The following is a 26,744-nucleotide window of genomic DNA, read 5'->3' on the forward strand; positions in this document are numbered from 1 at the left end:
TTTTGATCATTGAGGTCCCGCTGGGTAGCATGCATCGGTGTGTTTGACGCCTTACCAACGACCTTGTTGACGACTCAGACACAGAAACACATAGGCGTGCATCGTTATACAGATCGTTGCTGCGTTGTTGGGAAGATCTGACTGTTTGACATCTCATCAGCGACCACATAGCGACGTAGCAACGATCCCTGCCAGGTCGTATTGTTGTCGGGATCGCTGTAGCGTCACTTAGTGTGACGGGGCCTTTACCCTGGAGGGGCATGACTATGTGACTACCTGGTGGTAAGGATAGGCTTGGCCGCTAGTAGTCACCAGATGTTACTCCAGGGCAGTCCCCAGATTTGCAGCAGCTGACTCATCGCTCAAAGCAGGAAAGTGGAGCACAGAGGGACGAAGACAGAAGCTTAGTCAAATGGCCGAGGTCGGGGACGGTAGCACGGGTTCACAAGACTAAGCTGAGGTCAGAAGTGGAGAGTACAGATAGAACAGGTAAATGAGCCGAGTCAGTAACTGGAGAGGTGAGACAAAAACACTAGACTAAATGCTGGAGGCAGACAGGAACAGGAACCTAAGTTCAGGCAGAGAACAGGAAGATGAGCAGCCTAATATATTCCCTGCTGGCAAGAGATAGGCTGGGGAAGCCAAACCCTGCAGGGTTCAATTTCTGCAGGGTCCGGCAGCGCCTCTCTATAGCCAGGTGGAGACAGCATGAATATGCAGCAGAGTTGGTAATGCTGTGTGAAGTACCCAGCGCGGCGGCCTGACACGAGAAGGAGCAGAGTGGCGAACACAGTAAGTAGCACTGCACTGGGAATCCGTGCGAGTTACCTTCATGACAGTCCTCCACTCCTTTACTTGGCCAGACCAACAAAGAAACTTTTTCAAGAAGACAGGGGCACAGATGTTCTCCTCAGGCTCCCAGGATTTCTCCTCAGGACCAAAGCCCCTCCAGTTCATCGGATTGAAGGTTGTCCCCCGAACCTTCTTAGTATCCAGAATGTACCTAACCTCAAAGACGTCCAAGGGACCATTAGCAACAGAATTAGAGGAAGAAGAATGGGGCTTTGAGAAGGGATTCAGGACCAACGTGAAAGGAATTTGGGATCTATAGATTCACTGGGTGTCGAAGACAGTAGGACACTGGATTAAGTGGTCTGAGGATCTTGTATGGACCGAAGTACAAGGGCAAACTTGTAAGAAGGCACCGTCAGGTGAATATTCCGGGATGACAGCTAGACTCTATTTCCAGGGTGATTCTGAAGCGGCGAACCTCTCTTTTTATCCGCATGAGTTTTCATCCGAGACATTGCCTTAAGAGGGATGCCTGAGTTTGCCGCCAGATTTGGAGGAAGTCACCATAAGAGGAATCAGCTGCTGGTACCTTGGAGGAGGCAAACATAGGAGAGGGCACTTGAGGATGCTGGGAGTATACAACAAAAAATGGAGATGTTCTGGAAGACTCCCCAATGTGGTTGTTGTAGAAAAACTCTGCCCAGGAAAGTAGTTGTATCCAGTCATCCTGAAGGGCAGAGATGAAGTGGCGAAGGTAGTTCTTCAGAATCTGATTAGCTCTTTCCACTATTGGTTTGCTGATGGTACGCGGAGGAAAAATCCAGCTGGACATTCAGCAGCTTGCAAAGAGCTCTTCAAAATTTTGAAGTGAACTGGACTCAGCAATCAGAGACAATATGGAGAGGAAGACCATGCAGACGAAACACATGTTGGAAGAACTGCACTGCGAGCTTGGATGCATAGGGAATACAAGCCAGAAGAATGAAGTGAGACATCTTAGAGAACCAATCCAACACAACCCAGATGGTGTTGTAACTTTCAGAGAGGGGCACATCTGTGATGAAGTCCATAGCAATATGGTGCCAGGAAGCAGAAGGAATCAGCATAGGCAGAAGATGACAAGCAGGCTTGTTTCTGGAGAACTTGTTTCTGCCACACAGTGAACAAGTGGTTACGAAGTCCCGAACATCCTTGGCTAGCAAGGGCCACCAGAAGCGACCAGCAATCAGCTCAGTAGATTTGCATATACCCACATGGCCAGCTGGCTCGGATTCGTGTTCACAGGACAGAATTCTCCTCCTCCTAGCAGTAGGAATAAAGGTCTAACTTGGGGCAATATCTTTCAGAAGGACAGAGGTTGCTTCAACAATCTTGACCGGGTCATTGATGTGCTGTTATTCTCCCCTGCGGAATCAGTCACGTGGAAGGATCAAGACAGGGCATTTGCTTTGGCATTTTTCTCTGCAGGACGGAAGTGCAAATTGAGAGAAGAATGCCCACTTGGCTTGACAAGGATTTAACCGTTGGGTGAACTGTAGCAAATTCAAATTCTTATGGTGCGTGTATATTATTATCGGAGAGGTGGGGCCTTCCAGTAGATGTCGCCATTCCTCGAGCACCATCTTAATAGCCAGAAGCTCACTATCGCCAATAGTATAGTTTTGCTCAGCCATTGAAAACTGTTTGGAGAAGAAAGCACAAGAGACAGTATTCTCCAAAGAAGTTTTTTGCTGGAGAACTGCCCCAGCACCGATAAAGGAGTCATCTATCTCCAAGAGAAATTGTTTATTAGAATTAGGGTAATGCAGCACTGGAGCACTCACAAAGGCCTCTTTCAAATGCTGGACATGGCCGACTCAATACAGACCCTGGCATTAGCTCCCTTCTTGATTATGTGGTGCAATGAAGGACAAGAAGTGAAGAATAATTTGTCAGTAGAAGTTGATGAAACCCATAAACCACTGGATGGAAAAGAGGGAAAGGAAGCCCAGGCACTAGGGAAAGGGGGGAGTGGAGACCTCCTGGCTGATAGAATATCACCCTGTCTCCCCTAACGTCCCTATATTGGCTGTTCACCAATTGCCGTATGGTTTCCTCGCCCTGTCTATGCCTGGCATTTGGCTCTGGCTAGGGAAAGAAGGATATGAGCACTAGTCGATCCCCACTGAACACTAAAGACAACAAGGGAGGACATACAAGGGAAAATGCTTAGTTTTAGACAACTCCAGACAAGTGAGCACAATTTTTCAAGCACCAGAGAGGAAGAAGTTCTGCTCTCACTAAAGCCTTCACAAGGAGTAATTAATATCGCCAGCACCTCCCTCTGAACACAGCAGGTATTTATACACCCAGGCCAGGGTGTTAATTAGCCAGAGGAAGGTAGCCGCTGGGTCTTAGAGACAGCCTCTAAGAAGATGTCTGTAATGCTAAACATAGAGATCTCCTGCAACCAACTGCAGGACAACTGCCTGTCACTTCTGACACATCCGTGACAGTACCCCCCTCTCTACGAGTGGCCCCCGAAAACTCAGGACCAGGTTTCTCAGGAAAAGAGGTGTGAAAAGAGCAAACCAATCTGGGAGCGTTCACCTCTGACGCTGAAACCCACGTTCTCTCCTCTGGACCATAGCCTTTCCAGTGCACCAAGTATTGCAGAGAGCGACGTTGGAGACGAGAATCTACTATCCTCGAAATCTCGAACTCCAAATTACCAACCATTACGGGGGGGGGGAGCGGTGGTAGAGGTGAGTGCTCAAGAGGTTCTACGTACCTTTTGAGTAAGGACCTGTGGAACACATTGTGAACCTTAAGGGCCCAAGGAAGTTCAAGACGAAATGCTGCTGGGTTAATGATGGCGGTAATTTTGTAGGGACCAATAAACCTAGGTCCCAGCTTCCAAGAAGGAACTTTCAATTTTATATTCTTGGTAGACAACCACCCAAAGTCATTCACATTCAGGTCCGGACCTGGCTAGCGTTTTCTGTCAGCCATACTTTTATACCTGTCACCCATGGTCTTCAAATTACACAGAACACCCTGCCACACCAAGGAGAGCAACGAAGTAAACCGTTCCTCTTCAGGAAGCTCCTCCCCCACTGAAAGTACCAAACTGTGGATGATAACCGTATGCACCGAAAAACGGTGACCTGCCAGTGGATTCTTGATGATGATTATTGATGGCAAATTCTGCCAGCGGTAAGTAGGATGCCCAATCCTCCTGATTTTTGGAGACGAAACACCTGAGGTATGTCCTCAAGTTCTGATTGACCCGCTCGGTCTGATCATTCGACTGAGGGTGGAAGGCAGAGGAAAAGGACAGCTGCACCTCCAGTCGAGAACAGAATGCCTTCCCGAACTTGGAAACAAACTGGGTCCCCCGATCAGACACCACATCGGAGGGAACCCTGTGAAGCTTCACAATCTCATTTATGAACACCTGAGCAAGTGTCTTAGCATTGGGAAGTGCAGGTAAAGTGACGAATTGAACCATTTTACTGAACCTATCTACTACTACCAAAACCACCGTTTTGCCTGCAGAAACCAGTAGGTCAGTAATAAATTCCATGGACAAGTGTGTCCATTGGCTGCTAGGGATAGGTAGCTTAAGAAGAGTACAGACGGACGGGTGTGTGAAACCTTAGAACACGCGCAAATACTACAAGCAGCTACGTGTTCAATTACATCCCGATGCAACTCCGGCCACCAAGGAGGTCCGCGGTTGCCTTACCACCTGGATGCCCAGCAAGCACAGAGTTATGATGTTCCTTGATTACTTTACGGCGCAGATCAGGTGGTACAAATAACTTTCCTGAAGGGCAGGAAGCAGGGGTGTCCCCCTGAGCCTCCAGCACCTCACCCTCCAGTTCAGGAAAAAGAGCCGAAATAACTACCCCTTTCTGTAATTTCGGGGCAGGGTTCTCATGATCACCACCACCAGGGACTCTCCGGGACAAAGCATCAGCCTTGATGTTTTTGACTCCTGGACGAAAAATGACAGCAAAATTGAACCTAGTAAAAAACAGGGACCATCTGGCTTGCCAAGGGTTGAGACGTTTAGCTGACTGGAGATATGACAGGTTTTTATGGTCAGTAATAGGATAGACAGCCCCCTCCAACCAGTGTCGCCATTCCTCGAACGCCAATTTGATCGCCAAAAGTTCCCTGTTACCCACGTCATAATTTCTCTCAGCCGAAGACATTTTTTTAGAAAAGAAGGCGCATGGACACCATTTACCAGGGGACGAACCCTGAGACAACACAGCCCCAACCCCGACATCCGAAGCATCGACCTCCACAATAAAGGGTTGAGAAACATCGGGTTGACTGAGAATAGGTGTGGTGGCAAAATGATTATTTAAGGAAGAAAAAGCCTGGAGGGAAGCCTTCGACCAGTTGGAAAAATCAGACCCCTTCTTAGTCATGTCAATAAGGGGTTTCACTACCACGGAGTAATTTTGGATGAATTTCCTGTAAAAATTAGTAAAGCCCTGAAAAAGTTGTAGGGCCTTCAGGTTCTCGGGACTTTCCCAGTCAAGTACTGCAAGGATCTTCTCCGGATCCATCCGAAAACCCGAAGATGACAACAAGTAGCCCAAAAACTACACCTCCTGAACAGCAAAAACACATTTTTCTAGTTTGGAATAAAGTTTGTTATCTCTTAATATCTGGAGCACCTGCTTAACATGCCCCCGATGGGTCTCAAAATCAGGTGAATAAACCAAAATAGCGTCCAGATAGACCACCACAAACCTCCCCACCAAATGATGAAAAATATAATTTATGAAATGCTGGAATACCGCAGATGCATTGGTCAAACCAAAAGGCATAACCAGACTCTCTAAATGACCTTCCGGGGTATTGAACGCTGTCTTCCATTTGTCCCCCTCTCTGATTCTAACCAGATTGTAGGCTACCCTTAAATCCAACTTGGATAATACCTTAGCTCAAACAACCTGGCTGAACAAATCAGGAATCAGAGGAAGAGGGTATGGATCACGGATGGTAATTTGATTTAATTCCCGGAAATCTAAACAGGGACGTAGACCGCCATCTTTTTTCTTCACAAAGAAGAACCCTGCCGCCACGGGCGAAGATGAGGGTCTGATATGTCCCTTCTCCAGACTTTCCGCAATGAAAACCTTCATGGCTTGTCTCTCAGGACAAGAAAATACTTTGGTAGTTTAGCTCCTGGGGTCAGGTTAATAGGACAGTCATAAGCACGATGAGAAGGCAAATCCTGACACCCCTTTTCAGAAAAAACATCCTCAAAACCAGACAGAAAAGCAGGCAGTATCCCCGTAGAGACAGCAGCAATATAAACATTGAGACAGTTCTCATAATCCACCAAGGGATTATGTTTGTTTAACAAGCCAGGGGATGCCTAAAACAATCGGATTAGGGAAATTTTCCAAAACATAGCAAGGGATGATTTCACAATGAATTGACCCCACCCTCAGTTTTACATTATGTACAATCTGAGTAAATGCTTTCTGTGCAAGTGGCACCAAGTCAATGGCAAAGATGGGAATAGGTTCAGCTAAAGCACAGCAAGCAAGACCATGAGTTTTCACAAACTCAGCATCAACCATGCTGACCCCGGCTCCACTGTCAAGAAATACAGAATTTTTTTTGGTTTAGCTCTATATCACCACCTCTGCTGTCAGGACAAAGCAGGAACTGCATTTTGGCCACAAATGCACCCCTTGCTTATCCAACTCCAGACTACCGAGAGTTAAATGAGTCTCCTTTTGTTTAGAAATTGAAGGACAGGTCCCAACAAAGGAATGGAGTCAGGCTCTCAGATGAAGTCAGAGAACCTTTCTTTCACTTCATAGTGATGAGAGCATGGTTTGAAGTGAGTTGTGCGACCATTTTGAAGTACATACGTTTTAAAGGATTTGACTTCAGATGCCTTGTGACTCTTATCCAGACATACATTGCCCATGATTACCTAGCCTAGGTCAAGTCTTTGGGCATATGGAGCATCGTCCGGGCCATTGCATTGTTGGCACACCTTGTGGACCCTTAGAATGTCCCTTCCTAGTAGGCTTAGAATATCAGCATTCGTGTCCAGAGGAGGAATTTTGTTAGTAAGGTGCCTCAAGTGGGGATGATGCAACGTGGCTTCCGGAGTGGGAATTTCTTCTCTGATATCGGGTATCTGGTCACATTCAGTTAAAGTTGGCAAGGGTATGTGCACGTTCCCCTTGATTGAAGAGATAATGTACCCAGTGGCTCTCCTACCAGAAGTCTCAATACGACTGAAACAGGTGTTGAGGGTGTATGGTGTATGGAACAGTTTGTCCCTTTATATTGAAGATCTCAAGGAGTTTGGGCTTTGCTAGAGACCTGTTACTTTGCTCATCTATTATGGCATGCATTTTGGAGACCTTGTCGGGTTGTCCTTCTGAATAGACTTTGACCAGACATACTTTGGCACACCATTTAGTCCTTTCGCCACATACTTCCATACATGAGGAGGAAACAGCAGTTGCAGCTGGATCAGCAACTTGTGGCTCCCCACCATGCTTTTGAGCAGGATTGGGTGCTTCAGAAGGTTGTGAACTGTGTGGAGCTGGTGTGGGATACATAGATATAACGTGTTTGTCACTACTGCATTCGTGCACTTAATGACGGCCTTACAGTCCTTAGCAAGGTGGTCTGAGGCGCACCACTTGTTACATATCACTAGCTCCTTGAGAGTATCTCTGCGTACCTGCAAAGTATTTGACCTGAGTTCACAGCATTCTTTAAGTTTGTGAGGTCTTTTGTGGATAGGGCACATACGGTTACTGTCCTTAGCTTTAGGAGCAACACCATTTGTTTTAGTAAAGGAGGGTGCAGTAAGTGGAACGTCAGTCTTTCTCACGGATACTGTGCTCCTTAACTCTATACGTTTGGTGATATTGTTATCATACCTTGTAAATGATGACAATGAAGCTGGTGGAGTAGGTTCAGTGAAGTTGAAGCTGGGATCATTCTTCTTCCAAGCTTGATCACTGACGAACCTGGAAAAATATGAAAAAGGAGGAAAAGACACATAATGCTGTCTTTTATATCATGACCCATGGTCTGCCCATTTATCCTGCACACCGTGTGGCAACTTGAGAACTACTGGAGTCAAGCCATGAGCAGTATCAAGGTAGCTCAGTCCTGAAAGACGTGGGTCTAATTTTGCCAATTCTATTTCCTTTATCAAGTCGCACAGGTCTTGAAGTTTTCGATTGTCCTTGTTAGTCATCTTTGGGAAGGTTTGCAGTCTCTTAAATAAGGCTGACTTTGCTCCAGTCTCTCCCATGCTGCAATAAAACCTGCATCTGAATAGTCCACATGAACTGCCCTTATTGTCTTGATGCGCTCCGCTGATTCAGGGCCTAACCAGTTGACAAGCAAATCTAGCTGTTCCTTGCCGGTGAGGTTAAGGTCTTGAATCACTGCTTGAAAGGTCAATTTCCAGGCTCTATAATTTTCGGCACGATCATCAAACTTTGAGAGACTGATATTTATTAACTCCCCGCAAACACGTATCTGGTGAATTCAGACATGTCTTATCTCCCGGTCATTGTTGCAGGATTAACTTGTGGTATCCCTGGGGAATGTAAGTTCTCCGGCTTATATGACTGAGACAGATCAGGCCGAAATGATGCGGCATGAGAGTTAAGCTGTGGTTTAGTCTCTATGGGGTCTGCTGGCTGCAGCCTAAATTGTGGACTAGTGCTGGAAATTACCTTGTCGGCAGTAGGTGGCAACATTTCTTGGCTTGCGGGTGCATCTGTGTGGTAGATTGAAGGTGGCGCTGTTACCGATGGTAAATGTTTTAGCACATAGTCTGTAGTGCGATCATCTGGGTCCTCCATTTCTCCTGGAATAAAGCAGTCCATATCAGTATCATCACTTAATGCTTGTTCAAGGACCTTCAGTTTAGCGAGGGCTGCTGCTTCTTCCCTTTCTGCTTGGAGTATTTTTAATTGGGTTTCCATCTCAGCTTCCTGCTTTTTTAATTGGGATCCCATCTCAGCTTGTTGCTTTTTTAACCCTCCGTCACGTACAATAGGCCTGACAGGCACATCTCTTTTACTTTCATTTCTCCTTCCTCACCAGATTGTGAGGAAATCCCCTTCCTCCAGGTAGTCTCCTGTCTCTAGCAGCTCTGTGAAACCTCATATCACAGTTGGATTGCAGTGCTTCAGGAGGACAGATATAACTGCGCTAATCTCTCAGGCTCATTGTATGTGAACACGTCACACTCAATAAGGTTGGTATTTTATGTTTTTATTTATCACAATTGTTTATTTAGCTTGTTTTATGAATGTATAGCACAAAGTGTGAGGATATTTCATAGAAATAAGGCAGATTAAAAAAGAAAGTGTGCTGCTCAGGCATATACAGTAGTTCCCTAACACATATTCCTTCTCTTGCTTCAGATTATCTGCTGAAATGGAGAGGAAAATGTACAATTTATCAGAAAACCTTGATGTTGAGGAAGTAACAAACATGCTGTTAGATGATGCAGACCCCACACTGAATGAGGATTTAGGAGAGAAAAGTGAGATTGATTCTCATGATGAGGTGGAAGTATGTGAAGTGGATTCTGAAACAGAGCAAGATGGTGACAGTGATGAGGATGAAGATGTAGAATCTTATTATATGGGAAAAGATAAAAAAAACCAATGGAACAAGAAGCCACTCCAGAAAAAAACGTAGGGAACCTCAAAACATTATTACTCACCTTCCTGCAGTTATAGGAACTGCAAGTAATGCAAAAACTGCAGTTGAATGCTGGAATAGTTTATTCACAGATGACATTCTGGACTCTATTGTCACATATACCAACCAATATATAGACATTATAAAGGACAAGTTCATCTGCAACAGAACCATCAAGGCCACAGATGAAATAGAACTATCGTGCTTTTTTTGGATTATTATACCTTGCAGGAGCTTATAGGGCAAATAGACAAAGTTTGGAGGAACTTTGGAGTAAAGATGGGGATGGAGTTGAAAAATTTGGCCTTGTTATGACCATAAACAGATTCAAGCTTCTAATTCGTTGCCTTCGGTTTGACGACAGAACTACCCGAACCGAACGTAAAACACATGACCGACTTGCTCCAATTCGTGATATATTCCAAAAATTTGTTGAAAACTGTAAAAAAAAGCTATTGCCCTGGGGAGAATCTCACTATTGACGAAATGCTCCCTGGTTTTCGTGGTAAATGTGCCTTTCGTCAATACATTCCATCAAAGCCTAACAAATATGGAATAAAAATGTATGCCCTTGTTGATGCCAGTAAGACCTACACTTACAACCTGGAAGTTTATGCAGGAAAACAACCAGAAGGTCCTTACTGTGTCAGCAACAAACCCAGTGATGTTGTAAAAAGACTGGCTGAGCCCTTATTTGGATCGGGTCGCAATATAACAGCTGACAATTGGTTTTCAAATTGTGATCTGATTATCTGAAAATGCAGAAGCTTTCATATGTCGGAACTGTAAGAAAAAATAAAAAACAATTGCCTACACAGTTTGTAAGTGTGAAAGGGAGACAACAGTACAGCAGTATGTTTGCATTTCATAATGGAAAGGTTTTGGTTTCCTATGTACCACAAGCAAAAAAAATTGTACTTCTTCTATCAACACTTTATGATGGAGATAATTACATTTTATAATGCAACCAAAGGGGGTGTTGATACAGCTGATCAGATGTGCTCAACTTTCAACGTCAGCAGAAACACTAAACGCTGGCCAATGGTCATATTTTTTGCTATGTTGAATTTGGGTGGTATAAATTCATAAGTCATTTACCTTGAAAACAAGCTTGAACCACTCCGTAGACGATTCTATCTGAAAAAATTGGCCCATGAACTAGTGCTTGGAGAGCTATGCAGGAGAAGTATGAAAACAATCGGTATCCCCTCTCGCCTTCAAGTTCAGCTCAAAAGATTCCGCCCAGAAGATGATAGTGAAAATTCACCACCTGCACCACCTCCCAAAAGAAGGAGATGCACCACGGAAAGCGGAATCAGAAGGCTTTCTAATTATGAATGTCACAAATGTCATAATGCAATCTGCCTGACACATGCAAAAATTATGTGTAATTCTTGATCTTTGCTCTGCAAGTGTAATTTTTCTGGGGAAACTTCAGGATCTAATTCTGATTGAATATGTGTTTAATAGTACTTAAGGTACCTTAAAATTAAGTTTGTTTCCAACTGGGGACTATTTGGCGGGAGTTTTGAAATGTTTGTATTTCAGAGTTATTAGTTTTATGTTAAGTAAATGGGGTTTTTTTGCACCTGATTATGTGTAGTCTCTTTTATTACATCCCTATGAAGGACACTGATCACTTTTAGAGCACTGAAATTGCAAACATTAGATATTATAGGTATTTTTCTAGCCTGCGCCTGACAGTCACATTGTATGTGAACTCGTTAGAACCGATATTGTATGTGACGGAGGGTTAATTGGGCTTCTACTTCAGCCTCCTTCCTAGCAAAAGAGCTTCTTACTCTAGCTTCCTCTGCAGATACACGGATTTCCAATATCTTGTCAGACCATGTTCCTGGAGTGAGATGATCTGGAAGACCAAGATGTGATTTTGGTCGACGTGGTATGATGTGACCTAACCTCTTGGAGGTGTGTGATGCGGAGTTCTGTCTTATCTTGAACATCTCGCACTAATGCTTTCTTTTCTTGGAGAAGACACTCCCTTTCAGCCAGCTCTGTTGGGGCATCATCCATATCGCAGTTACTCAGGAATGTGATGTACTTAACATACAGTCTCTGGTAGCGATCATAGGCGACAAACTATTCAATTTGGCGGTTAAATCTGCTGTGTCATTGTTAGCGCGTGGCAGAGCTGCTAGATAGTGATCAACTCTGCCCCATAAATTATATAAGTTATCATGGAACTCATCTCTGGTTGTCTCCAGATTATATCTGACCTTTTGTGTCGGCTTGGTTACACGTTTGGGTCATACATCCTGCTCTGCAGTAAGTGTGGACTCTGCTCCTGGAGCATCTGGGGTATCAGGAACATGATGTGCTTCTCTCACAGAGGGATCCACTGTGCCTTTAGTGGACATGCTTTAGCTAAGATGGTGGACGGTCATAGACTTTCTAGCAGTCAATGTCTATGCACACAGACACTGTAGACTTAGGTCTCTTGTTACTGTTCTGCCACCGATGTACGTGGGGTGAGATGTGTCTAAGGGATGTGAACACGGATCTCTGTATAAGCGATGACGGATAGCGTTACTCACTGACCTGCGCTTCTATTTCTTATAAACTGCACGTAATTAGTCTGGAAGGATGATGCAGTGATGAATTCAACAGGTTTATTTACAGTACCTTGATGAGATGAAATGTCAAGGACGATAAGGGGATGAAGATAAGTTAGAACTGTAGTTTATTAGAAGCGCCAGATAGAGGTAACAAGAGAATCCTTTCTTCAGCCCTGCAGCATGTGCTGTCAAGAAGGCACTGATACAAGAAGAAGGAAGTAAGGAGGAGGAGTTGCAGACAGGAAGGATTGTATGTAACACAGTGGAGATAATACATAACAACGGCCAGTAGATGGTAGCAAATTACAATACAATAGCCATACTAAGATATAACATAAGATAATGTTCCAAAATGGCTGAAAGTCTTTGCAAACAATTAGCTTAACAGCACACCCTGTAATTGCACTGACCCGAAGGATAAGGAAGTTTAATCAATTACGCCTCATGTGGAACGGCGTAAAAAATAAATAAAACCAATTCTTGACCTACTGTTGATTTGTTCATTCTGCCTCCCAAAGATCACAGTAAGGCTCGGCTCACATTTACCCTATGTTCTGCACTGAGCGCTTACACCGGGATTTCCATGTAAATCTCTGAAATGCTTGATTTAGATGGAAATCCATGAGGAAGATTCCCTATAATGAGGCAGATGGAGGTACTGTGGACGTTGTTTGGCCTGTGATCGGGTGATGTCAGTCTTTTTAGGCTTCCATAAAAGCATGGTCAGCCACAGTTTTGTGCACTTCTGAAAAGAAGGACTCCACTGAACAGAGGCAAGATGGAGTCCAAAGTAATTCTGCTGCCTCATTATAGTGAATGGATACCTCAGGGGTCTCATCTGAATCACATTACATGGAGATTTAGATGAAAACCCCGATGTAAGTGCTCAGCGTATAAGGCAGGATAAATGTGATCTAAAATGTTATGTAAAATGTTCCCAATAAAAGCTTCAAATCAAGCCACAAAAAAAGCAAGTCCCCACTCAGGTCCGTCATTTGTTAACGGAAATATAGGGGGCTTCCACGTTACGGGTAGCACAAAGGCTCTAGAAAATGAAAATGGCTTCATGCCCCCCAAAACAAATTCAGCAAATTCTATGCTCCCAAATCCAAATGCCCCCTCCCTTCTGAGCACCACAGTGTTTACCCCCATCATTATTTTGCCCCACCACCCCTCAGTGACCTCTCCACCACCCTCATCATTGTTCTCCCCCACCACCCATCAGTGTCCTCTCCCCAGTGGTTTGATTAAAAAAAAAACACTCACTCACCTCTCAGTCTGTTCCCCCTCAGCATCATCATCGCCGACAACTTTCTCTCTGACAGGGAGGAAGCAGAGGACGGATTCCTGCAGCTCTGGTGCCATTTTACTCCTGTAGGCAGCGCTCTCTGTGCACTGTGTACGATGAGGGCATTCTGGCCAGGAACCCCCCCGCCCCCAGAGCCTCGGGCTCCGAGAAGCAGGCAAGATTGTCCTCAGTATTAACCCCCCTCCACCTCCGGGCCCTGGTGCAGCTGCACCAGCGGTATGTCCGCCCCTACTTTGAATCACACAGAGGTCTGTATGGGACTTTTTTCAGTGTGAGTAATTTTCTGTGTGTGAATTTTTCATATTTGCAGAGATCACAATTTTTTATTCAATGAAAACGACAGCCTGTCCCACAAAAAACATGCACACAAAACTCTATCAACTGAAAAATAAAAAAGTTATGACTTTCAGAAAATGGAGGCACAGATCACTTTTTTTGTTTGTGGACACACAATGCAATATACACTGCACACGCTTTATTTCACCTTGTGTTGCGGAAATATTAACAATCAAATTATTTGGCACTTGGGGTGTTATCAGTTTTATATGGTAACCTCTTTGAGGGTGTAATACTGTAAAAAATGTACTTGTACTGGGAGGTGTGGATGCCCTATTCCTCTCTATAAAAGATGGGAAGCATGCTTTTCTGTGACTGTGCCTATGTACCATTAACCTGACAAATAATTGTTATTGTGTTCTTGGGGGTCAGCTCAAACTTTTGTTATGAGGCCCCATGATTTCTATGTACACCCATGGCCTATCAGGTCACCATAGTAATTGGATGAGACAAGCTGAGCGTTGAATGGTTGCTTTGGCAACTGTCTTGCTCATGTATATTAGTATGTATCCATGGCCTATGTCAAATAGGACAAAAGAGAACTTCACTAGACAAACCTTTTAAGCTGCAGTTATACAGTATATAGTGTATAAATGCTAAATATGTTACATACATGGTTCATATATAATTGTATTATTCGGATATTAATTGCTTTTTAATAACAAATGGTCACTGGAAATTGTATATTTTTCTGTACATGGCAATAAAATGATATAAAAAAAGACAATGGCTACTTCCATGTGTGTTTTCTTAGATGTTTAACAAGACTTGATTTCTCTGTAAAACATTTCCCACATTCTGAACATGAAAATGGCTTCTCCCCTGTGTGACTTCTCTCATGTCTAACAAGATTTGTTTTCTTGTTAAAACATTTCCCACATGCTGAACAAGAGAATGGCTTCTCCCCTTTGTGGATTCTCTGATGTGTAACAAGATTTGCTTTCTCTGTGAAACATTTCCCACATTCTGAACATGAAAATGGCTTCTCGCCTGTGTGACATCTCTGATGTCTAACAACATCTGATTTCTTGATAAAACATTTCCCACATACTGAACATGAAAATGGCTTCTCCCCTGTATGAGTTCTCTGATGTGTAACAAGATTTGATTTCCCTGAAAAACATTTCCCACATTCTGAACATGAATATGGCTTCTCCCCTGTGTGAGTTCTCTGATGTACGACTAAAAGTGATTTTTGTTTAAAAAATTTACCACACTCAGAACAAGAAAATGGCTTCTCTCCTGTGTGACTTCTTCGATGTGTAACAAATCTTGATTTAATACTGTAACTTTTCCCGTATTCTGAGTATGAAAATGGTTTCTCCCCAATGTGTGCTATTTCATATTCAAATGCTCTTCTGTGAATTTTGTTTTGAACAGTGGCATTTGATGAAGCAGAAGGTAGGACCTGATGAAAATGATCAGATGATAGATCTTTATGGTGAAGAACTTCAGGTGTATCTGGAATAATGGCATTATCTTGGTATGAATCTAGTGCGATACCATTATCATCCGCTGCAAAATCTGAGTTCCTGGTACAGTGATCTGTCAAGAATAAAACTGATTGTATTAATTTTTCTGCAACACTGCATTGGATTTATACGTTGCATTAAAATTTATATTATTCTATAGTTTACATCATTTCCATACAAATTATAATATAAATTTAATTACAGACTAAGACAGAAAAACAATGATAAATGGAAAAGACTCCTCTGAAAATTAGGTATCAAAAAAATCTAACTTTATTAAATACATACTCCAAACATAAAATCAATTAAAAGGTATTGCAAAGAGAAAAACTCCAGTGATATCACAAAAGATATACTTCCAATGGTTAACAGCTCAATCCAGGACTCTGAAATCTACAGAAAAAAATCTTAACAATATTTCTATATAGTGTCTGTTGGCAAGTTAATGTCACAATTTGTTTTTTTAATCGAAGCAGTGGATGCAATAAAGGAGAACAAATCCATTATACTTTTCTTTCTGTGATGAAAGCCAATGGATACATTGTTTTGCATCACAAATTTATGAGTATAGGAGCACTGGGGGATATGAAAAATTCTTTGCAACAGTGTCATCTGTAAGCCATGGTTACCAGCCCCTGGTTCTTTTGTAGACAACTTAACTTAAAGGCTATGGACATCTTTGTGCACAAAAAAAATAAGTAATCACATGTTTGACTAAGTTTCTATAGTTATTAAAGTTACCCTTATCTATTTTTGCATTTAACGTTCCTTGTGACGTTTTCAGAAACCTTCAGACCTTTTTTTTTCACCTCTTGCATGTTCAAAATTTTTCAGCGTTTTCCCCAGCTCTGGTCACAAGGTACATATTGATTTCTCATAAAATAGCACAGCACAAGCTCAGCTCCCTCCTCCAATCTCCACTTCCTAAGGTTGTTATCCACAACCTCACCCACACACTGCCAAACCGGTATAAGATCTGTCTGTTATCCTCCACCTCAACTCACCACCCGTGGTCAACTGTGCACATAGCTACATAGGTTAAAAAAAGACTCAGGTTTATCAAGTTCAGCCTTTTTCCACCTGTTCTACATTCTCTATCATTAGAGAATACCCCACAATGCGATTTGTTGTGAAAAAAGTATCTGGCTCTATTTTAATTGCGTAGTCCAGTGAATGTTTCTCATGCATCAATGGTCACTCTGTGCAGTGTCGAGGTGACTCCCCCACAAGATCCAAGTCAACGCAAATTCCAGAAAGAACCAATGCCCCAAAGAATAAAGGATAAGACATAACTTTTATTCCATCTTTAAAACATATGTTAAAAGTACAAAAATCAGGCAGATGATGCAACGTTTCGGCTATAATAGGCCTTTTTCAAGCCAGAGATACAGGTAATAAAAAATCTGCCTTTTTTAAATGCTGCTATAGTGTTTGTCATTACTACCTTTTACGGTCAAATATTCCAAAGTCTGCCTGCTCTAACTGTAAAGAACCCTTTCCTGTTTAGCTGCTGAAATGGTCTTTCCTCCACCCATAATGCAGGTCCCCTGGTCCTTAGTATGGTATTTGGAAGGAATAAGTCATGTGCCAGTCCTTTGTATTGACCACACATATATTTCTACATGTAAATGAGATCCCCTCTGAGGAGTCGTTTTTCTAAGCTAAAAAAGCCCAACTTTTTTAACCTCTCATCATGAGAGGCCTTCCATCCCTTGTAATAATCTAGTTTCTGTCTTTGAACTGACTCTAACTTCTGAATATCCTTTTTAAAATGTGGAGCCCAAAACTTAATCCCATATTCTAGATGTGGCCTTACAAGTGATTTGACAGAGGGTTAACGATATGATGGGATCAGGGGATTTTATCTCTCTCTTTTATACACCCTTAAATCTTCTTTGCTTTTGCAGCAGCTGCTTAACATTGAGTACTGCTGCTCAGCTTACTTGTAACCAGAATACCCAAGTCCTTCTGTTCTGTAGTCCCGAGAATACTCCCATTTAATGTATAAGAAGTAATACGGTTACTCAGTCCTAAGTGCATTACTCTACATTATAACAGACCAGAAGATGGCAATTTGCACCGTGACTGGCACTATGTTTTATATGGCTGTCTGAATTCGGCCTTATTAATCTCAATGCCTCTGGCAGGGTGATGTCTAAATGTTGACTTATGGAAATTCAGGTAGCAGTTCTGGGCAGAGACAAGAACACGTGTTGGAATTGGATCCATTTTTGGTCTGTGTCACTGTGATAATAGAAATATCACTTCTAAAGTGGAGAGACAACCATGCAAAATATTGTAAAAGAGCGTTTTTGTTTCAGCGCTAAGTCTTCAGGTGTAAAGTCCACAAAAATTTCTGTAAGACTATGTTCACACGCAGCCAAAACCTGATCCTTGACAGTACAAAAAAAAGAAACTGCAGCCAAATATCAGGTTTGCTGCCTTTTTTTCTACTTTTTTCAGTACCTTAAAGTTCAGCTTGGCTTCCACCTTGCAAGCATGAACAAAACAAGGTCTGAGGCCACCAATGCAAGACATATGTGAAACCATAAAACATTTTTGGAAAAAAGGGCAATTTGATCAAATTATTTAGAGGAAAAAGTTTTCTATGTCTGAAAAAATAGTGATTATTCTGAACAAAAAAGCTAGATTCATGTATGAAAGTACAGCTGTGAATTAAAGTTATATAAGTTCATGAAAAAATACCCAATTGTAAAAACAGCATGGGGAAGTTGAATTGGTAGGTCACTGTTTACAGAACACATTGGTAGGGCATTGAATTGGTGAGGCATTATTTACTTTTACACATACCACTAATTTAATTAAAGTGTAATAATACTAACATCCATGCTCATGCGAGGATGCCAAGTCATTATGCTTTGAACTTGGTAAATGGTATGGTTTAAACTTGGAAAAAAATCACAAAAATAAATGGGTTTCACATCCTGCTGTACCTGTGTTTCTTTCACCAAAAACGCTGCAAAAACTGATAGCATTTTTTAACTTACTCATTGCTTTCTATGGGTGAAAGAAATGCTGCAAAAATGCTGCCAATTCAGTCTAGAAAAAAAAACAAGCGTATGAATGAGATTTCTGAAATCTCATAGTATTTGCTGGTGCTGTAAAAAGTAGCTTTTAATGTTCATAAAAAACCATAGCAAAAATGCAACGTGTGAACATAGCTTGACAGACCCTAAAAATTCAACATACAACTGTAAATATCAGTGACTGAGTGAAATCTGTGATTTCTCTGCATTTAGTGGTCACTACTCACCTGTGCAGTTATCTGTAGTAATCTCCTCTTTACACCGCTCATCACCCATCACATATGTCTCTGTAGTATTAATATGGGGCAGATCTTCACCCTAAAACAAATATTGTAGAAGTCACAGACAGGTGGAGAAGTAGTTTGAAATGATTTAGAATAACAGAAAAGATTATAAATGAACAGGATGACCACAAATGACAGTAGTAGGTATCACATAGCTGCAGGTCTCCTAAATAAATCCAACCTGTTGGCTCCTAATTGTAACCAGCAGTCTCCATAACTAGAAAAGAAGATACAGACAACATCTAAAGTCTATCATCAGCTTTATCCTGTCATCTCCACCAAGTATAAAATATACAGTGAATGGCCACCTTATTACAGACACTTATCTAGTAGTATATAGGATCCCCTTTAGTCTTTACGAAATCAGCAATTTATCACATCATAAATTCCACTAGGTTCTGCAGGAGTATTTGGCTATGTGGACAGGATAGCTTTTTGCATTCACCACAAATTAGGTGAAGGTACTGACATGCTCTCAACAGCCTGTTCTATCAAGTCCCAAAGAAGCTTTTTAGGATTAAAATCTGGGGATTATGAAGGCCAAAAAAGTAAGCCATAATTGTACATTTGTGACGTGGTACATTGTCCTTCTGACATAGTGTAAACAACTGCCATAAAGGGATGAACTTTTTCAGCCATAATAGTTAAGTAATAGCTAGTATCCAAATATTCATTCACAGGTGACCGAAGATCCCGAAAATTTAATGAAAACATTTGTCGCACCATTATTGCACTGCTAACAACCTGAAATATCGACACCTGTTAGGAAGGGAAGATGGATTCATGCTGCTTGTGCCGAACTCTAACCGTTCCTATCAACACGGTGCAACACCAACCTAAATTTATCTGACCAGACAATGTTTTTAACTGCTCCATGATATAATTTTTGCACCCTTTTGCCTAATTAAGTTTATTATTTCAGTTTCCCTTAGACATCAATGGTATTGGTGTTATAGCCAATCTGTGCTGAGGATTGACAAGTGTATTCAGGTACAATAGTTGGACACCAGTGCTGCATTCAGCTGTAGTATACGTGACTGTACACCACCTGTTCCTTAGAACCATTATTGATGCCTCCATTGTGGAGTTATTTACATCCACACAATCTCCTTTCATTGATTTTTTTTCTCTATTACAAAATTCTCTTGACAACATTGCATGTATAAAACATCGAGGTCTGCATTTTTTTAATATAATAGCCCTGGCGACTCTAGCACTGATGACCATATCTCATTCAAAGTCACTCAGATTACCTGATTTTACATTTCAAAGTTGTTTTCACACTGAACCTAGTAAATTAATTTTCTGCTGCATTCCAGGATCATGGGTTTAATTTCCATACAGGAAACTTTCAATCAAGAATTGGCCACTGTCTCTAATAAATTGTCCATCTACTGTATAATACTTGTGATAAAAAAATACAGAGCACAAAAACTTCACAGTCTTCTACACATCATAGGGAAGGAGATCTCATGGCACCTTCTCTCCATCTACCTGATGATCCTGAGGAACATCGGGATCTTCTTGCTTACAGTCCTGTGGAAGAAGAGGATGGGGACATCTCTCTGGTGTTGTCCTCTTACTGGATAAAACTGGAGGAAACACATACAGGGACTGAAATAATTCTATACACACAGATAATTATAGGCCGTGTGTATTTAGTTAGTCCTGTCTATTACCTGGTGATGTGAGGAGCTGGGGAACCTCCATCATGACGTCCTTGTACAGATCTTTGTGTCCTTCTAAATACTCCCACTCCTCCATGGAGAAATAGACGGTGACATCCTGACACCTTATAGGAACCTGACACATACAATAATACCGTCATCCCCTGATCCCTTCATAGCGCTACTGTATAATGTCCCAGCATTCCCAGCAGTGTCACCTCTCCAGTCAGCAGCTCAATCATCTTGTAGGTGAGTTCTAGGATCTTCTGATCATTGATGTCCTTGTGTATCAGGGGGTGAGGTGGAGGCCCTGTGATTGGGCTCAGGGGTCTTTCCCATCCCTCGGACACAGGGGCCTGACAGCGCTCACTAGAGGTCTTCTTCACTACTGTGTAATCCTGGTTATGGAGAGATACATTAATAAATCTCACTACAGACATTTCCAGAGTCCTCACCTCTCCAGTTCTGTCCATCTGTTATTCCCATAGATAAGAATGATGTAATGTGCCGTCATCAGAATCTCTCACCTCTCCAGTAAGCCGGAAGAGGATCTCTAGGGTGAGGTGTAATATCCTCTCCGCCATCTTGTCCCTGTCCCTATCCATCCTTGATGGTGAATCAGGAAAATTCTCTTATATAGAAGATCTCCACTGAGAGGATCCGATATTGTAGGGACCTGAATGGGGAGAAGATGACGATGTAACATCATAAAGATCCCATGTAAGAAATCTCCGGAGCTGTTTCCGGCTTCACATGATCACTACATTCAGTCATGGCCCCGTCCTGCCCCCGGTATAACACACAATCACATTATACGATAAATTATAGAGGTGCATATGTATAAAACTATCCTCGCTGCTGTTGTAGATTAGTTCCACACTCTTGAAGTCCAGTTAGTTTTTTATTGACGCGTTTCAGGTTCGGACCAAACCCTTTTTCAAAACCAAATATAACAGCAGCACGGTCGGTTTTATCATTTATCGTTTTACATATACAGTGCCTACAAGTAGTATTCAACCCCCTGCAGATTTAGCTGGTTGACACATGCGGAATTAACTTGGCATTGTGACATTTGTACTGTAGATCAGCCTGGAAGTGGGAAATGCACTGCAGCAAATTTTTATTTCTTTTTATTTTTTAAAAACGTTAAAAGTTAATTCAGAGTGTCATTTATTATTCAACCCCTCAAACCACAAGAATTCTGTTTGGTCCCCCAAAAGTATTAAGAAGTAGTTCAGGCACCAAGAATAATGAGCTTCACATGTGTGGATTAAAGATCTCTTTTGCCAGCCTTTTCTGACTATTTAAGACCCTCCCCAAACTTGTGAACAGCACTCAGACATGGTCAACATGGGAAAGACAAAGGAGCATTCCAAGGCCATCAGAGACAAGATCGTGGAGGGTCACAAGGCTGGCAAGGGGTACAAAACCCTTTCCAAGGAGTTGGGCCTACCTGTCTCCACTGTTGGGAGCATCATCCGTAAGTGGAAGGCTTATGGAACTACTGTTAGCCTTCCACGGCCAGGACAGCCTTTGAAAGTGTCCTCCCGTGCCGAGGCCAGGCTTGTCCGAAGAGTCAAGGCTAACCCAAGGACAACAAGGAAGGAGCTCCGGGAAGATCTCATGGCAGTGGGGACATTGGTTTCAGTCAATACCATAAGTAACGTACTCCACCGCAATGGTCTCCGTTCCAGACAAGCCCGTAAGGTACCTTTACTTTCAAAGCGTCATGTCAAGGCTCGTCTACAGTTTGCTCATGATCACTTGGAGGACTCTGAGACAGACTGGTTCAAGGTTCTATGGTCTGATGAGACCAAGATCGAGATCTTTGGTGCCAACCACACACGTGACGTTTGGAGACTGGATGGCACTGCATACGACCCCAAGAATACCATCCCTACAGTCAAGCATGGTGGTGGCAGCATCATGCTGTGGGGCTGTTTCTCTGCCAAGGGGCCAGGCCATCTGGTCCGCATCCATGGGAAGATGGATAGCACGGCCTACCTGGAGATTTTGGCCAAGAACCTCCGCTCCTCCATCAAGGATCTTAAGATGGGTCGTAATTTCATCTTCCAACAAGACAACGACCCAAAGCACACAGCCAAGAAAACCAAGGCCTGGTTCAAGAGGGAAAAAGTCAAGCTGTTGGAGTGGCCTAGTCAGTCTCCTGACCTTAACCCAATTGAAAACTTGTGGAAGGAGCTCAAGAATAAAGTCCACATGAGACACCCAAAGAACCTAGATAACTTGGAGAAGATCTGCATGGAGGAGTTGGCCAAGATAACTCCACAGACCTGTGCCGGCCTGATCAGGTCTTATAAAAGACGATTATTAGCTGTAATTGCAAACAAGGGTTATTCCACAAAATATTAAACATAGGGGTTGTATAATAATTGACCCACACTTTTATGTTTAAAATTTAATAAAAATCAACTGAGCAACATAACTTTTTGGTTTGTAAGATTTATGCTTCTGTTCATAAAACCTACTCTCGTTTGCAGTTTGAAGGCTCTAACTTATTTGCATCTTATCAAACCAGCTAAATCTGCAGGGGGTTGAATACTACTTGTAGGCACTGTAGAAGCAGCAGCTCTTCCTTCTGGCAGCGTGACTGCAGCAGATAATTACCACACAGCATTTATTGGGAGTTGTGCCAGCCACGTCATTAGGGGAGCACTTCCGCACCCCCTATCTCCATTTACCTCACAGTATTATCCTATGTGCCTCTCTTTTTGTCTCTTTTTTGTTTTTCTTCTTGAAAAATCCAATTATAGTCACATACAGAGATTTATCACATAATGTCTCCAATCCAGCACCAAAAACACAGAACAAATCTAAACCTCTTAGAATGGAGATACTCAAAGAAAGCTAAATATTCTGAGCAATGAAGGGGTTAATGTCCTCAGTAATGGGGAATCTTCACATACCTCCACCTGCAGAGCCGCCACCACATATATGGCTGTTCTGTGCGCACAGGACCTGTGATGAGGTCACAGGAGGGGAGGAATCAGGGGTCACATGATCAGGGGCCTCAGTGGATGCAGGACTCTGCTGTGCTGGTTGTCATAGTGCTGGATGAGGGGAAGTTTATATGTGGGGTCAGGAGGGATTTACAGTGTGGATGTAGCAGAGCCTTGTGTGTACGGAGCGGAGCTGTGTGTGACAGACGTGTACTGAGCGTGTGTTCGACATGTGCTTAGAGTCGATATTGACTTTTAGGTTTGCTACTTCCTATAGGTGGCGCTAGAGTTCTAGTCCTCTTACTCTCTGAAAAGATAATTTGCATATTTCCCTCAGGAGCATTGCGGCTTAAAAGTCTCCTCACCTTGGCATGTCAGGCTTGACATGTCACTCTCCGCAAGGAGAAACTTTAGCCCTTGGATCCCGATCAGACGCCTCTCACCCAGCCAAACCAGATCTCAAAACTTTGCACTGACGAGGGGCAGTACCCCGAAACACAGTGTCTGCAAATTGAGATTTTGGGTTTGGGTTTAATCCTAAATCATGTGACAAGGCTCGTTATGGGGTCGATATTGACTTTTAGGATTGCTACTTCCAATAGGTGACACTAGAGTTCTAGTCCTCTTCCTCTCTGAAGAGACAATTTGCACATTTCTCTAGTTTGGTAAAAGCCTTTTTATGTTCCAGCATTACTGCTCCTCAGAGCACAAAGCAAGGTCTATGACAGCAGGGTTGGATGGTGTGGCAGAACTGGACTGAATAGCACAGAACCCTGACCTAAATGTAAAACACCTTGATCGCCACCCCTCTCATCCAACATCAGTGTCTGACCTCACAAATGCTCCTCTGGATGAATGGTCAATCTTGTAGAAAGTCTTCCCTAAGTGATGATGCTGGTACAACTGCAAAGGGAGACAGGCGGAACAAGTTTATATTAATGCTGATAGATTAAGAATGGCATGTCATAGAAGCTCCTCAAAGTGTAATGTGTTTGTGTCCCAATATCCAGCTTGGTTACATCTTTGGGCTTTGCTACATTGTCACAGACTGGCATTTATTGGATCATCAAGAACTTTGAAGTGAGAGGTTCTGTTGCTGTGAAGAAGGCTTCAGGGGTCTAAATAAAGTCCAGAACTGTCTCCTAAAGAGGATTCAGCTATGGGATCGGTTCAAAACCAGTGCAAAGCTTACTCTGGAATGGCAGCATTCAGGTTTCAGTTGATCTGCACGCACCGTGAGGCAAAGGCTTTTGGAGGTTGGCCTAGTGTCAAGAAGGTAAATAAAAAAAATGGCCCAACACAGGTATGTGTCACCTATTGAAAACATAAATCAATCAAAAGGCCCTTCCACATATACTACACAAGGAAAGAAGATAGAACCAAGTGACAACAAAACTATTCATAAAAATACATTTTATTGAACATGCAAAGTAGACAAACATAGATAAAACAAGGTGCCTCAAATGTGAGCGACCGGCCGAAGCCACAGGAATGCAGCAAGATATAGGATAAGACCTATCCAATGTGCAAAACAAAAAGACCCCTAATGAATAGTACTCCACACCATAGGCAGAGAGGTAAAAAAGACGGATTTTGGTAAAACCTTACCTGTAAAATCCTTTTCAGCGAAGGAAGGAAGGGAGACACAGATCCCTTACTAGTGAGTAGGCGGAGCCCCACAGGGATAGTTCACCTCAGATTAGAAAAAGTGACGACCGGCCCCTGCAGTTTAGGCTCCTCCTACTTCCATGTTCCTCAGTCCGTACACAAGCTAAGGAAGAGCAGACAACACCAGCAGAACAACACAACCCCTTCTGAAAAATCAGAAATGCGAGAAAACAGGTTATGCATATAACAGAAAGAACACACAGTCCCAGGCACTACTCACTGGACCTGACAACTGCGATGAGCTGGCAATGCTGGAACAGAGCCCTAGCGTGCCGACCCCAGTCCCGATGACTGCCATCAGAGAGGAGTCGCACCGCATCTGGAAAACAATAATACACTTCTGCCCTGGGAGGGTGCTGTGTCTCCCTTACTTCCTTCGCTGAAAAGGATTTTACAGGTAAGGTCTTACCAAAATCCGTCTTTCAGCAGCAGAAGGGAAGGAAGGGAGACACAGATCCCTTACTAGTGGGACGTCCCAAAGCAGTCCAGAACTCAAGGGTGGGAAACAGTGGCAGAATCGCCAACACCCCAACAACTTAGGCAAGTGCGCAACAAGCGCCGAACAAAAAATAAAGAGATAACCTAAACCACCGCCGCCTGCAGGACCCTGCGTCCCAAGGCCACATCGGCAGAAGCACTCACGTCCACTTTATAAAATTTAGTAAAAGTGTGGACGGAGCGCCAGGTAGCCGCCCGGCAGAGCTGCGCTGCCGAGGCCCCCTGACGAAAAGCCCACGAACAGCTCTCGTGGAATGAGCTCGAACCTTAACCGGACAAGGCTCGCCCTTGAGCCGGTACGCCTCCAGGATAGACGAACGTAACCACCGAGCTATAGTGTCCTTGGAAGCCCGCTGACCACGCCGACGACCAGCAGGAATCACAAAAAGAGAGTCCGACTTCCGAAACCCTTGGGTGATTGAAAGATAGAACTTCAATGCTCGCACCAAATCCAACGAGTGCAAGGCCCGCTCCTTTGGACTCTTTGGTTTCGGACAGAGGGCGGGCAACACGATATCCTGATTGACGTGGAAACTCGATACCAACTTGGCAAAAAATCGCCACGGGTACGAAGCACCACACGATCCGAGTGGAATTCCAGGAAAGGGGGTGAGCAAGACAGTGCCGCCAACTCAGAAACCCTTCTCAAGGAGGTGACCGCCACCAGGAAGGCCACCTTCCAAGAAAGCAAGTAAAGTGTAGCTGAATCCAAAGGCTCAAACGGCCCATGTTGAAGAGCCTCCAAGACTAGATTGAGCCGCCAAGGAGCCACAAACGCCCTCCGAGGCGGAAACTGACGTGCAATCCCGCGAAAAAACAAACGCACATCTCTGCGCGAGGCAATAGCCTTCCGAAAGAGCACAGACAGTGCAGATACCTGACCCCGCAAGGTACTAACTGCCAGACCATTGACCAAACCACATTGCAGAAAGGCTTAAGAAGTTGGGAATGGAAAAAACCCTCGGGTTTCTTGATGAACCAGAACACCATGAATTGAAAGCCTCCCCAGTTCTGTAATAAATCCTAGCCGCAGCTGGACCTCTGTCCGCCAGCAAGGTGGCAATGACATCGGCTGAAAACCCACAACGGGTCAAGATCTCGGTCTCAAGAGCCAAACGAAGAGACTTCAAGTCCGGATGGCGAAAGGGCCCCTGGCTTAAACAGGTCCGGACGAAGAGGCAGTGGAAACGGAGGCGCCGCCAGAAGAGACACCAGCGTTGAATACCACGCTCTCCTCGGTCAATCCGGTGCCACCAAAATCGCCGAGATCTGTTCGAATTTGATCCGCCGGAGCACTAGAGGGAGTAAGCATACCGGCGGAAACACGTAGATCAGCTCGAACTGGTCCCACGGGGCCACTAGAGCATCTACCGCCACAGCTTCCGGGTCCCTGTACCTGGACATGAAGGTCGGGATCCTGGTGTTCAAC

At 43.4% G+C, this 26,744-nt stretch overlaps 3 protein-coding genes across 3 annotated transcripts in view; 1 reads left to right on the forward strand and 2 right to left on the reverse strand.

Moving 5' to 3' along the window:
- Window positions 1-11,039, forward strand: part of LOC141272032 (gastrula zinc finger protein XlCGF66.1-like) — a 46,159-nt gene extending 35,120 nt beyond the window's left edge. The window contains exon 7 of the mRNA XM_073682322.1: window positions 9,216-11,039. Within this exon, the coding sequence (XP_073538423.1) occupies window positions 9,216-9,227 (12 nt within the window). The 3' untranslated portion in view covers window positions 9,228-11,039. The remainder of the gene's footprint in view (window positions 1-9,215) is intronic.
- LOC141271971 (uncharacterized) overlaps window positions 1-26,744 on the reverse strand; it is a 352,339-nt gene that overhangs the window by 164,572 nt on the left and 161,023 nt on the right. The window lies entirely within an intron of this gene.
- LOC141272012 (uncharacterized) lies at window positions 12,109-20,861 on the reverse strand. The gene is made up of 6 exons (XM_073682292.1): window positions 20,717-20,861; window positions 20,408-20,587; window positions 20,202-20,325; window positions 20,017-20,114; window positions 18,466-18,556; window positions 12,109-15,264 (listed from the first exon to the last, which is right to left on the reverse strand). Exons 1-6 carry the CDS (start codon window positions 20,792-20,794, stop codon window positions 14,450-14,452), a joined length of 1,386 nt encoding a protein of 461 aa, XP_073538393.1. The 5' UTR covers window positions 20,795-20,861; the 3' UTR covers window positions 12,109-14,449.

This window comes from Phyllobates terribilis, unplaced genomic scaffold, assembly GCF_046119375.1.
Source record: "Phyllobates terribilis strain yellow unplaced genomic scaffold, ASM4611937v1 Scaffold_5__5_contigs__length_657084704, whole genome shotgun sequence".
NCBI classification, from domain to species: domain Eukaryota; kingdom Metazoa; phylum Chordata; class Amphibia; order Anura; family Dendrobatidae; genus Phyllobates; species Phyllobates terribilis.